The sequence below is a fragment of the Strongylocentrotus purpuratus genome, unplaced genomic scaffold (genome assembly GCF_000002235.5).
Source record: "Strongylocentrotus purpuratus isolate Spur 01 unplaced genomic scaffold, Spur_5.0 spur5_scaffold_3, whole genome shotgun sequence".
Lineage (NCBI taxonomy): Eukaryota > Metazoa > Echinodermata > Echinoidea > Camarodonta > Strongylocentrotidae > Strongylocentrotus > Strongylocentrotus purpuratus.
The window spans coordinates 20,123,342-20,138,105 of NW_022145609.1; the positions used below are offsets into that span (position 1 = coordinate 20,123,342).

Below are 14,764 nucleotides of genomic sequence, written 5' to 3' on the forward strand. Positions count from 1 at the left end.
GCGACTATTTCAAAATGTTGACATCAGTTTCTCCAAAGTAGCCAGGGTAAATACATGGGTGGGCTACACCGAATCCAAAAGAAAAGTAGGCCTACGTTGTTTTGTATCAACAAGGTTAGAAATATGCCATTTTCGAAAGTTATTCGAATTTAATGCACAAATCATTATTAAAATCATCGCTACAAATTATTTCATTCACCTGTTACGAACTAATGTAATTAATTAGTCAGAATGCAAAATACATACGTTCCGATTTGCTAGGTAGGATAAGCCATAATGTTTGTACTACGTAGCAACCATTAATGTATGCAATTCATATTCTGACCGTTGAAATAAAATTGTTTGTAATGAAATAATTTGCAACATGGGACTTAACGACACTTTATGCATCAAATTTGATTACATTACAAAAATGGTCTATTGAATAAAAATTATAATATAAAATTTATTTTAATGTAATGACAAATAAACATCTGAAGTTTTTTTTAAACAACGTGTTTTCTTGGTACAAAAGCCCCCCCCCCCCCCCCCCCCCCCACCTCTGGCATGTTGGCCATTCCCACAAGCATTCCGACTACTAGCACTAGTATGTTGTATGTTGTCACTCACCGTGAGGACTTAATTAAGTCACATCACAAGTTGCAATAGTTTTGACATTCTTCAAACTCTCAATTCGTTTACAATATTTAGATTCATTTTTTTTTTTTTTTTGCCAATTTATTATGATTGAAAACTGTCACCTGTTCTTTATACGAAAAAAGAGACGGACAATATTCCTCTTGACCAAGATGCCATCGAGAGAGGGAGACATTACAATAGTCAGAGTGAAAGAAATGGACCGGTTTGTAAGGAATTCGGGGAACAGACAAAATAGATACAGTAAACAACTAAATTATTCATACCCCTTGTCCATTTCATGCTTGTAGGTGGACTGGTTGAATTAGGGCCTACGTTGAATACTTTTAGATGTAACCTTTGTTACGTCACATTCTCAAGAACGATAAATCGGGACAGCTCAAATTTGTACATACTTTTAAAAATACAAAACTCAGTCAGGGTATGAATAATTTAGTTGTTAACTTTAAGTATTCATGGATAGAAATACAAAGATGAAAACGTAGATACATCGACTTCTGTTAGAAAATGATATGAATGACTTGAGTTGGGATGAAACGAATTCTTATTTGTCGTAATAAGAAAACAACTAACTCGAGAGCAAATTATCTGAATTTTGTTTGATTATTTTATTGTTCCATATTCCACATAACATGGCGGTCTCATATATAAGAATTAACAAGAGAATGCATAATTTGTTTTTAATGGTGAAAGTCATGTAACAAAGAGAAATCTTAATGTGAAATATGCAAAGCTTGTATATTATAGGTTCGCGCAATCGCTAAATTCAAAGTGCAATTAGGCCAATACTATTTCCTTATAGTCATTGGGTGTCTGCTTGTTTTAAGAAAACTTACAACAAAGAGCGAAGTCCCTAAGTTCCTCACATTATTTACTAATTTAAAAGTTGCTTTGACCAAATTAACTTATAAATTCCGTTGGTCAAGCTAGCCGAGGCCAGGTTTAGACACATACATAATTTATTAATTTATTTTATACATAATAAATTATTCATACCCTTTGTGAATTTGGCGCGTTTGTGTTTTTCGTAACTGAGAAATGAAAGGTGGATCAAATGAATAAGGGCCTTTGTTGAATACTTTTTAGATGTAAGCTTTAATACGTCGCAATCTCAAGAACGTAAATCGGGACAAATCGATTTTTCACATACAATTACAGAACTTGGTAAAGGTATGAATAATGTCGTTGTTAACTGTATCTATCAATGGCATTGCCTGGAACTGAACAATGCTTTTTCTAAAGAATATATTGGCTTAGTCGTGCTTCGAACTGTTATCTAATCCATACCAAGCGAATCTAGAAAAGGACCTCTTTAATCTCGATATCGATCGCTCTCCCTCACACTCACAACCTTTTCACGACTTACTATACCATTATTGCGTCACGAAAGAGAGTCTTAACTTATTCATACTTTGTGATACCCTCCTCATAATAGGGTCACTATCCACCATTGCCCATCATCATTATCATTTATACGATTGTACAAAACCAGTGATTATTTTGAAGCCAGTGCTTCGCTTTCTATTCCCCCTCGAAATAGAATCCTTGACGATATCTTAGATCACTCTTATTATTTGCACAGGCATTTTGTTATTATACCACGAGGGGAATCTATTGTAGGTTGGGTTACATAACAATGGTAAGTCGTGACTTAAAGCTTACGGGTCTTGAAGTGTTTTATATTTGTTTTGTAAATGCTCCTCCCTAAGTACTATCCAAAATAGGTAGTGTTTGTATACACTCTCGGAACACTCTTAACGTCTTCTAGTAAAATCAACATAACATTATCTTGTGTTTACAAAGTTGAAATGACACCAGAAGCTCGCAATAGCGCCATTTTACATGTATAAAGACAGGGAGGACTTCATACATTTTACATACTTGCTCAACTACATTCGGATTTAAAAGAAACTTAAAGATCATTTCATACTTGAATATGAATGATTTATATCAGTCGTAATTATCTTGATTACTTTATCTATATATTTCTGATACCGTACTAGTTGTATGTCTTGTATGTTTCTGTTGAGTTGTTTGTTGTATGTTTAAAGTAAAACTGTAAATATTTTTGCAAACTAATACCATTTTTCTTTGAGGGAATTTACGACCACAAGGCCTCTCAGGCTTTATTCTTATTTTTTCTTTTTATTTTCCAATATAATTTGCAGGTTATTCAACATTTCAATGTAACTTTCATTTGTGTATTTGCATCAAAATTGAAAATGTTTATTTGTATATTTTTGTGCTATTTACATGAGAATGAAATGAAATCAAACTTAAGGGTTGTCATGTCATTAAAATGATAAATATAACTTGAAAAGATCATAAACTAAATCATCAAGACAATTAAAACTTCTTCTTGATGGAAGAGTGTACCGGATGTTTCGGAATACTACGAATTATTTCGAATAACTTATTTGAGTTTATAAAGCCTGCTCAAGTTTGTTACTCTTTCTCCAATAGTTTCTTTTGACATTATTGATTCGGATTTCAAAGGACTAAAAGTTCTGTAAAAAAAAAAATTCTCACTGATCTGTCACAAAGTGCAATATACTTCGATTTCGAAAATGTATTTAAAAGTCACATATTCCAAGGTATTTGGATAAATTCCATAAGATGAAAATCACCATGAGCTATGTTGACAATCAAGATTGTTTTTAAAACAGTATTAGACACTACAACGTTTCATCGGATACTTCAATCGCATACACTTTAAGCCCGTCCCCCGCTCATCACTTAGGGCTCTTTAAAGTCATGCTCGATAGAGTCTCATATAAAAGAAACCGACGTCTATATATCCACACACTTCTTTGCTATTTAAAGTTTGGCACAAACTTCGATTATTGTTGTTCATCAAACCTGAGTCAATGTTTTTGTGGTGTATTCTTTCATGTCTCGCAACGATCAATACCGATTTTCTTTTGGGACCGGGAGGTAACGAGGTTGCGGCTCTTGGGTTAACCTTTTGTACGCCAGGTAGCGGGCTCCCCGGCACCCGTTGCTAGGGAACGCCGAAATTGTCTCCACGCTTGAAATCCGATACCGTATGAGTGCCAATGATTGCGAGATCATTGAATGCACAGAGTCGAGCACTATTGACTGGCAACGTAAACAGAAGTTATCTATTCTACATGTGATTGAGTTATCTTTTCTACATGTGATAAAGTTATCTTTTCTACATGTGATAAAGTTATCTTAATGTTGAATGTGGGATTAACATTGTAGCGGGGAGAGACACATCTATGATTTCTACTCAATCGAATCGCGTATCATCATGGGAAACTTCTGGTACCATGGATAGACTTTTGGTGAACACTGTGGTGACCAGCCTCCCGGAGATATGGAGTCCGGGTGGGACGGGTATTCACCGGGCCATCTTAGGCGGTAGGCTGCACCAGGTGAGATTGCTGATCTCCATGAAAGCTAACGTGAACAAACGGGATTCTGCTGGCTATACGCCTCTTATGGTCGCCGCCATGTTGACGCCAGAGGAACATGGAATGAAGTGTATTAAAGTGTTGCTAAAGGCAGGAGCGGAATTGAACATCCTGGATTTTATGGGACGGTCTGCGCTGGGTCTCGCTTGCCTCCACGGCAGGGAAAAGGCAGTGGAAGCACTTCTTCCGGAGGATAAACTTGAAAAGAATATGCCGGACAAAAATGGTGATACCCCATTGAACCTTGCCGCATCCCAAGGGTACACCAATATCGTGAAGAGGCTTGTGTCATCGTTTAAGAAGGATTGCATCGTGGTTGATAAGAGGAATAAGCAGGGATGCACCGCTCTCCTCTTAGCCACTAAACTCGGCCACTACGATTGCGCCAGAATCTTGCTCGATGAGGGGAAGGCATCGGTAAGCTCCAGAGACAATGACTACTTCATGAACTCCACAGAATGGGCCAAGTTCAGCCAGCAGAAGCTCATTGATGAGATCAAGAGCAGGTCGTCCATGTTTGTGAACGATCCTCGGATGAAGTCGGCAGATCCGCGGTCCGAATCGGTCCCGCCGCCGGCGACGTCGTCGTCATCCCGCACCGTCCGACGTTTCATCCCGCCTTACCACAGCTTCAACAAGGAGATCCAAATGATTGGACAGTTGCGACGCCAGCAGGACCAGCTTACCCAACTCATCCTCGCTTTCCAGGAACGCGACAAGGACCGCAATAGCGAATCCAGTAGCCGCTGCGGTAATCGCCGAAAGGACAGCCGCGTTTCGAGCGCTGCGTCGGCGGCGACTGACCGCCTCGATCCGCGTGGCATCCAAGAACGGAACTCTCCCAACATTCCTCTTGATCTTGGGATTCTATTCAGACTGTATACCGAACAGCAGAAGAGCAGGCCATCACAAGCGGCTAACCGTCATCTTCTGTTGGGGTCGATTCCCTCGATGATTGAGCCGTCGGATGGGCATGGAAGTGCGACAGGACGACCTCCACCTGTAAGACGTCATAATACGTCGGTGGTCGCGACGAACAACTCGAACTCATCTAACCTGAAGAGAAGGACGACGATCACCAGTGTGTCCTAACCAATGACTTCCAAAAATCACTTTGAGTTTTGTACACAGAGGAATTATGCCTGAAACAGACACATGAAAATCGAGCAACTAATATTTTATATTTTATTATATCTATTTTGTGTGGAGCCATCCTTTAATTTCAGTTTAAAGGAGACATACATTGTATGGTCCATTACGTGTACATTGTTCTCCAGTCTATCTGTCACTATTTGCATTGTTGTTTTGTTCAGCTTTGATTAAGAAATTTACTTTCTTCTATGAAGAACGTGCTGTATGGAAGAAGGAATCTATCCTTATAGGGGTTCTTAACTTACAACATGCATCTGATAAGACAGTACTTTAAATGTCTTAGAGTTTGGAATTATTGATAACCATGGTAACAAAAGAATGATGTGACAGGCCTGTAATTGAACAACTGATGTCATCATTCCCATATTTCATCTGCCTCCACTTTCATGAAGTAAAATGCATTTTCTTGTTTTAACTTTTTTTTTTATTGTCGATGAACTTTGATGCATTGAAATGCGGAGGATCGTGTCTGTATAACAAGATTTCGTTTTTAAGTATGTGACTTAACGCAATTATTCTTTGAGTGCAATAATTTGCTATGCATGCATTACAATGGACACAGTAAAAGTAATATAACATCGAATTAGATGTGTGTATCTACGGGAGATTGCATTTTGGGGGTGAGAAGACGCATTTTATTGTGTATTTTACGTGCCAGTTTTATTCACTGATTTTATTGCAATGGGAAAATATAGAATATAATTCCGTACTACTACAGAGTAACATTCATGTCATTTAAATCAAATTGGCTTATGCTGAAAGACAGTTATCTTACTTTTCAATGAAAATCAGAAAGTACAATGTAACTCTTGATGATAACGTCGAGGGCAGTAGGGGCAGAGAAGACATTGTAACCTTGAAGTTTAAGAGTGATTTTTCTTTATCTATAATGAAAGCTGCTTAAATCTACCAAGACATCAAAACGGTCTGTACTAAATAATTATTTTCAATGTATTAATTTGAAGTATATGTTTTTGTTTAAGTAGAAGGAGATATAAGATTTTAATTACTGGTTATGATAACGAGTAAGAAGTCAAAGTGAAACTTGTTATCTATAACAATTGCTAAATTACTATGACAAATTTGCTCTCAGATAATCAGTTTTATGAAACAGGGTACTGTTTAACAATATGCAGGTTTGGAATTTGTTCTGCTTTTCATTATAATATTTTTTTTAAAGTTAAAGAGAATGTTGAGTTCTGGGCAGAGGTGAACAAAATTGGGAGCGTGTTCAATGTTATTATGCAAGTGTGGAAGAACATCAAAGAAAACTTGTTCCCTGAAAAGGATGGCTCTTCAAATGCCTTTATATATTCTAAGTATGACATGTAACAGCTTAAAAATGAGGACCACATATTTATGCAACATGTTTGTGTAGTCCCATATACATCTTTCTGTGTACAATGCTTGTTACTTTTATCAATACTGGACCAAATTTCTTACCATTTTGATGATTCCAGAACCTTCCACACCATTTCTTTCATAATGCAATCGCATGACCAATACTCAACTTTATCTTTAAAACCATGTTACCTTCTCCTAATTTTAAGATGTGCTTTTTAATGTATCGAGTTAGGTAGGGAACACAAAATTCTGTTTAGATTCCTCGAAAGAGAACTGCATGGGCTTCGATTTTTGTCAAATTCATTATTTTTCTGAATCATTGTCCCTCGCACTTTAGTTGTTTTTTAGTTTAGTTTTCGTCATGTCATTCTCATCATTCGATTAAAGAAGAACCGGATGATTTCTCCTGCGAATGTTATTTCCATTATAATGTGAAAATACCTTCGGTTTTGAGAATGTTTGTATGATTTAAACATAATTTTTGTTTTCAATGTGATATTTCAACTTAAAATGTTGTTGTCGACCAAATCATCGTTAAAGGCATTTTCCTGATTTGGGGGCGCAATTCAGATGTATACATTAGTTCATTGTATAGACAGAAGAAAGTAAGCTTCCTTTGCGCAATCAAATTTATTTACAAATTCTTCCAAGATATTTATTCAAGTTTGACTTGACATAGCAATTTTGTAATTAATTTTGTTCAATACGGACTATTTGAATCCATCTATTGTTTGTATATTTTTTTAACGCAAAGCGGTTTGACTGTGCATACATTACCACGCAATATATATATATATATATATACATTTTCCTGTTGAAATGAAGTGCATTGCCGAGTATAACATTTTAAGTTATGGACTACAATGTGTGCTAAAACAAGGTTTTGCAACAACAAAATATTTGCAAGTATGACTTAGCCATAATGCTACATCATTTGAAATCATGATTATTGTTTATACTTATTATGTTTCTGAAAGGGTATTGACGTTGAGTCTTGCGGGCAATTTATGTGAATTACCAAAAATTAAAAATGAGTATTTAAACGTTAACTGTTGATTTAAACTTGTGTTTGTTCTTTACCCACGTGAACTAGTGAATATTGTATTAATGATTGGTGACTGTTTAATTCATTGACTAACTGATTGATTAATTGATTGATTAGTTTCTTGATTAATTGGTTGAATCGTTGGTTGATTGATTGATTGATGGATGGAGGGATGATTTTAATTTGTTTATTTGCCTGATTTTGTTGATTGTTTGATTTATCTAATTGTGGTTTAAACATTAATAGGATGATTACAAAAAACTAATGATTCTTTTTTTTTCTCGCGTTGATCTGCTAACTGGTTGATTGATTGATTGATTGATTTATTGATTGATTAATTGATGAATTAATTGTCTGACTGACTAATTTGCTAACTGATCGATTGATTGGGTAACTGATAGATGATTGATTGATTGACTGATTGATTGATTGATTATTCGATTGATTTATTTTGACTGGCTGATTGACTGACGATGTTTATTGAATTATTGTTTGACTATTTTGCAGATTGGTTAATATTATTGATTGATGGGCCAATTGATGCAAGTTTATTATCTACCTTCCTCAAAATCATACTTTCTTCTGTAACATATTGCTCTCTCTTCTTCTTTCTAGACTTCTCTCATTTTCTCTTACTGTCTCCCTCTTTCACATTATTTTCACCGTTCCATTTATTGCAACGTAGTTCTCCTTTTCGTCGTTGCTCTCATTTTTCTCTGTATCTTGCTATCTATCCTATTAATCTCCCTCTCTCTCTCTCTCTCTCTCTCTCTCCCTCTCTCTCTCTCTCTCTCTCTCTCTCTCTGTCTCTCTCTCTCTTTCTCTCACACACTCTCCCAAATTCTATTGCCACAATTTATTTCCGCAACCCTTCTTTCTTATTTTAAGACCTCTCCTTTTTATCATCATTTCCTATATTACTTTGTATTGTTTTTTTCACCCACAAAGCATTATTGTGTTACCTTTTTGTTCTTTTACTTTCTTTGTGTCACTTTTGTCTGATAATCATATATATATTTATAATTATATCCCACTCAAAACGTTGCCAATCTCCTTCCAAACTAGCCAAATAGCCATGTCCTTCATCAAAAATGAAAAGTCATTTAGATAAAAACCTTTCGAAGTATTTCTGCTCCCATTTAGCCTTTCGTAGCTCACGATCCTTCATAGTTCATAGCTTTGATTTCTCTTTATATTCTTGAGATTATATTCGTCAGATTTGTGAAGAAATCACGTCCCTTCTCTCTGGCGTAGCCACGTCGCTCGTCCTAGTTTACAAGGCGTATCAAAACACGCGTGGATGCATAATAGATTAGGTCATCTTGCTAAAAACCTACACAGAATACTTGAAAGGAAACAGTTTGTAATAGAGGGCACCATATTTGCTCGTGCTGTGTTAATGAAGATTGTCACATCAGCCAGTGTATACTTCCCCGCACTTGCGCTACAAGAGTGATCAATTAAGCAGCGGGAAGGGCAAGCAGAGCTGTCAATTTAGCTTCATTTGATCTGCATTTTTGCAGAGAGTTTAAAGATGCACAAAAAAGAGAAGAAGAGTTTTTCCTGCAAAGATAAAAGACATTTTATGGTACCTGCTGGTGCCATTGTGTACGTAAGGTCTTGGCGAAGCGCGCACACGTTCGGAGCGTGCGCGTTCTTGAATGAGCGTGTGTAATGATAATTTGATTGGTCAGCGCTTTACCATTAGGACTACTTTCGCTAGTTGTTCAATTACACTTATTTGATTTGAGTTAACTGCATGGTTGCAAAACACTGAAGATTCGATACGAGTGCCTATATAATTTGACTTGTATGGGCGTGTACCATCAACAATAGATGAATGATAAGGCATTAAGAAATGTATGCCATTATAACTTGCATTCTTCCTCTTTAAAAGGTCTTTCAGATTTCGATGTTAAAATGCAAATAAAAAATGAGCGTATACGTGAATCAACTAAACATGCCATATGTCTCCAATTTCATTTTGCTTAATTGGGTAAGGTTAGTGTAGATTTTAGATTTTGAATACAAAATCTGTAATCTCTTCTCCAATCACGGAAAAACAGAAGTAGGCCGTGTCACGCATAAGACAATCTTTCTTTACATAACTATATCGAGAATATATTTACTGGAGCTCAAACTAATGTTTTTTTCAATGAGCGAAGGGCATATATATGAGTCACAGATTTTAAACAAATTAACACGGAGGATTCGCTAAATTTGCATTAAATGTACTGAACGTATGGTAATTTAATCGACTTCTTATATTCTCCTTCATCTATACCACTTCTTGTTCTATTCATAAAAGTGAATGAAACACAACCTTACTAGGTGTCACCAAGATTCTTTTAAGGACATCTTTGGTACCCTTTGTTGGCAATGGCCTCTGTAGAAGAAAAGCTACCTCGTAATGTTGTTTAAAACATTCAGTTCAAGCAAAATAATCAATTTTATACACACATAGTCCTGCACGAGTACAAGTAAGATGTTGGATCCATAGTGCACACCGCAGATCAATGGCCGACAATGAATACCCCGGGCAATGTCATTTAATGTAAAGAAAACGAAACGAAAGAAGATGGAAGGGTAAAGAAGAAGAAAAAGATAAAGAAGAAGAAGAAGGAGAAGAAGAAGAAGATAAAGAAGAAGAAGAAGAAGAAGAAGAAGAAGGAGCAGGAGAAGAAAAAGAAGAAGTAGAAGAAGAAGATGAAGAAGAAGTAGATGAAGAAGAAGGAGGAGAAGTTGAGGAACAAGAACAAGAACAAGAACAAGAATAAGAAGAAGGATAAGAACAAGGACAAGAACAAGAAGAAAAGAAGAGGAAGAAGAAGAAGAAAAAAAGAACATAATGATGAAAAGGAAGTAAAGAAAGAGAAGCAGTAGAAGAAGACAGAGACAAAGAAGAAGAAGAAGAAGAAGAATGAACTGTAAGAAGAATATAACTCTCATTTAAAGTAAAAGAAGAACAGCAATACAAATAATAGAAGACACTGAAATATAAAATTGTGATAGGGCTATATAGAATTATTTGTCAATCAGCATTTCGTACTGTGAAAGCGAAGAAAATAGTGATGACTACGATGGTTATTTACAGTACAAACTATCTATTTCATGGTGTCTACTATAATCATTCCAGTATAACGTCTTTATCATTCTATCCAGTGTACCTGTTTGTTAGGGAAAAAATGTGCTTGCGGACAACACTGGGCCCTTCAACGCGATCAATTTCTTTGTAATGATTGGTCAACCATTGACTTATTATCGACCATTGATTCGACTCAGATGCATGGTAACGTTGTTTACAATGTTTCCTAAGATGTGAGAAGTGGCACATTTTATACGATCGATGATTATTGTAAAGAAAAACAAATCAGTCTCATGTGGATCATGTATAAAGGCGCAAGGCTCACAAAGGGAAATAGAGAAAGAGTTTATCTACTGTATCTTTTAGATTCAGACAATTTACAAACTTACTCGAGATTTCTGTTTGCAAAATTTCGCTTTTTATCTTGTTTTGTTGTAAAATTAAAAAATAAGAGTATACAGCACTTTAGTAAGTTACAGTAACATTTAGTGAATTACGCGAAGATCTTTAAAGAATATATTTAAATAATATGTACTTGTATCATATGGATTACTATAAGCTAACAGTTAAATTTGCATTAAATCATTTTCCAGTCCATTCTTTTTGCAAAGGACCTTTTACAACAACAACAACAACAACAACAGCAGAAATAATGATTACACTCCCAACTAATCACAAATCACTGTACATGTATACATTTTAAATTAGGCTTTGAAGAAATAGTTTACTCAGTGTTAGTTCCCATACCTTTTGTCTTTAGCTTTGTCTTTCATAAGTTGTTTAAGTGATTCCTCTGTCAGGGCTAATTAATAACACTCCAAACTATTAAATCGCAAATCAATCTACATATTAAGTCATGTCTACATTCTAAACTAGACTTTGAAGGAATAGTCCACTAATTCATTTTCCTTTCCTAACTCTTTGAAGTGATTCCTAAAGGCGTCAAGGCCCAAATACGTTCTACTAGGACTTTAAGGCCGCTCAAGAAATCAGACGTGCTCATGAATATTCATGACTCTGTGATGTTTCGTTAGAGGATAGCCCACCGTACAATAAAGTGTCTTTGAGTATAGTAGGCAAACATTGATTTTGCAACCTGTCACGGCGAAACAGTAGCCGACGACAAGAACTATCGATTTCATTCTCTCTTCCTTCTCCCTTTTTTTTCTTCTTTTGACCGTCTTCTCCTCTTCTTGTTTTAAGTTTGTGCTTTTGCTACTTCACATTAAAGGCGAAAATTGTATATTATAGCCGCTGTTGTCAAACATCTTAACGGTGAAAAAACTGCCATTTTCCATTGAGTTGATTGGAATCATGGCTATACTCCAAAAGATTCTTTTTAAATAAAAATGGTTTTATAAAGAAATAGAAGTACATTAGCTAGGCTACGCATAATTCATTTTTCATAACGGCCACACCTGAGCGGCCAGTGACTACGTGTATTTCACAATGAACAAATACAGCCGTTGTAGCTTGAGTGACTACGTCACTTTTATTAACCCCTACACTACTAATAAAAGATCAGTAAATTTGTGTTACAGATAATTCTTTTACTTCACTTTAATCACGCTACTATATTGACTCACTGGTGAAAGCGTATGAGGTTAATAATTGTCTTGCAATACATTAACGATAATGACAATAATGATATTGACAATAATAATAATAATGATAATAATTATAATACAAAATGATAAAAATACCGGTTTCTTACAAAGCGCTTTACCATCAACTGACTACAGCGCTTACTCATAATCAGATAGTGCATCTCTTTAAAAAGATCCACCTTGATTTTTTTAACACCCCTCTCCTCCAAATTCCAATTACATCTTTAAGGAGAATCTGGCTGACACTTGTAGCAGAGAGTGAGAGAGAGAGATACACATGAGTGGGATGGTTGTAACTTGTAAGTTTAACAACGGGCTGAGATGTGATGGTGGATGATAGGCTCTCCAACCAAGAGGAGGAAGAGCTGGATTTTAGTCGTGCTAGCTCGCACAAACAGGAAACCCATATCGATTGTCGTGACGATGTCGATCGAGCATTGACAGGATGAATCTTGAGCGCTGCCAGTCAGCATGATGAAGACGTCGAGAGCCTCGACGGGGAGGAGGAGGAGGAGGAGGAGGAGGAGGAGGAGGAGGAGGATGTCATCGACTTTGAGTTTTGAGTAAGATTTCGAATAGATTGCACTTGGTGTCCGACGCTTCGAGGACACCGTAACGCTCGAAATGATACGTCGTATTGCTGTTTTTGTTCACATCAAAATGTTATATCTCCTTTTATAGATCGTGGGGATACACGCGTTGTGTTTTTGCTTCTTGTGAACGTAAGAAGCTTGGTACATCAACACTGATAAAAAAAGGAAATGTAACCCTTGCTTATCCAAATAAAATAAGAAGGTATCATGATGTGAAATTATGTGTCGTTTGAAGTGGGATAAAATGGAATTATGTTCATTAACAAACTTATGTCTTTATATATATATATATATATATTGCATGACCGAACCATGCACATAGTCAATGCACAACAACTTATGTAGGAAGGGTTACCAAGGGCTATAGAGGGCGCTCTTTATATCATCTCTGACTTACAGTTGTCATCGCGAATCCGACTGACATATTTTCTAGACATCGTTTGATATAAGAATATGTCATAACAATACAAGCTGTTGTGTAGCTACCGGATCATACCCCCACCCCAATATTGCCCAGCATTGCATGGCCTATCCCCCCCCCCCCCCCTGCCCTCCCTTTAAAAAGTATTTAAAAACTGAATAGATAAAAAGGAAAAGGGGGGGGGAAGAAAAAAGGAAAAAAGAAAAGGGGGTAAAAAGGAAGAGGTGGAAATGATAAAAGGCGAGGGGGGCGGGAGGAGGGGAAGGAATGTAAAAAAGAGGACACCCTCCCCATATACACGGTTTTGAAATTGCCTTGTTAATTCCCAATTCATTCAGCCCCCTCCCGAACACTAATAATGCAAGTATCTCCGCAATGCCCGGACCCAATCTACGCTATACTGAATATAATTGAAAGATAAAAAGTAAAAGGGCAATCCAACCCTTGTTATAACTTCCTTGGTATGGAAGCAGAAAAATAGTAGAAACAACATGGCGAAAGTTTGAAATAAATCAATCCAATAATAAAGGAGGTATGAATGGTTGAGATGTGAGATCATAAAATTGATGCGAATGTCAAATTGGCAATTTTGGTCAGTGGATTATTATGTAGTCGTGGTACAACTCTCCCGTTCGTAGTATACCCAAACAATATCATTACTTTCCCCTTTTCTCCTAAGTGCCTTTTCCCTTTAGGCACTACTCAAAATGTGGATAGTATAATTATTATAGGTCCTCTAAAAAAAAAAGACCCTTCCAAATCATGCATTTAGAAAATTGACATTTTAATCATTTTGGATGTTGAAACAAAATGGGAAAGTAGTCCGCCACTTATTCACAGTGACATTACCGATTCAGCCAATCTAAAGTTCCCATACGTATAGTGATTACAAGAACAAAAACAAAAACAAAATCATAACTCTCCCATTTTTTTGGCCAAAATCATTCAAACTTTCACCACTCTGCTTTTACATTTTGTTGCTTTCTTTTAGAGAAGCCACGTATATTATTTGTACCATTTTGGGGCTACACGGTTGATTGTTTTCAATCTCTCTCTCTCTCTCTCCCTCCCTCATCGATATCTTCCTCGCATTTCATATTTAATAAGTATTACACATACAGCTAATCAAGAAGACGGTATACCATGAAAAAAGCAGGTCGATTGTTGACCTACATCGACATTTTCTAATCATGAAAGACATATATTTTCCGAGTTTCGCTCTCAATATTGCTCTAAAAAAGGGTTAAAAGAATGACCAGTGATATGGAGAAGAACAAAAAACAGACTCCTGACACTCCACATGATATCCATATCATCCGCCTAAGCACGATCAAGAGGTGTAATAGTAGCACACTGCCAGTCAACGATACACAAAAAAAAAAAATCACCTGCGGGTGTTGAATCTCGGGAGTTAAGTCCGACGCGCAAACCCCATCTCGGCCCC

The 14,764-nt window shown here is 36.4% G+C and overlaps 1 protein-coding gene across 1 annotated transcript; it reads left to right on the plus strand.

Moving 5' to 3' along the window:
• The first annotated feature begins 3,398 nt into the window (after positions 1-3,398).
• LOC100889670 lies at positions 3,399-5,792 on the plus strand. The gene has a single exon (XM_003724497.3). It carries the CDS (start codon positions 3,879-3,881, stop codon positions 5,163-5,165), a length of 1,287 nt encoding a protein of 428 aa, XP_003724545.1. The 5' UTR covers positions 3,399-3,878; the 3' UTR covers positions 5,166-5,792.
• Positions 5,793-14,764: the final 8,972 nt, after the last annotated feature.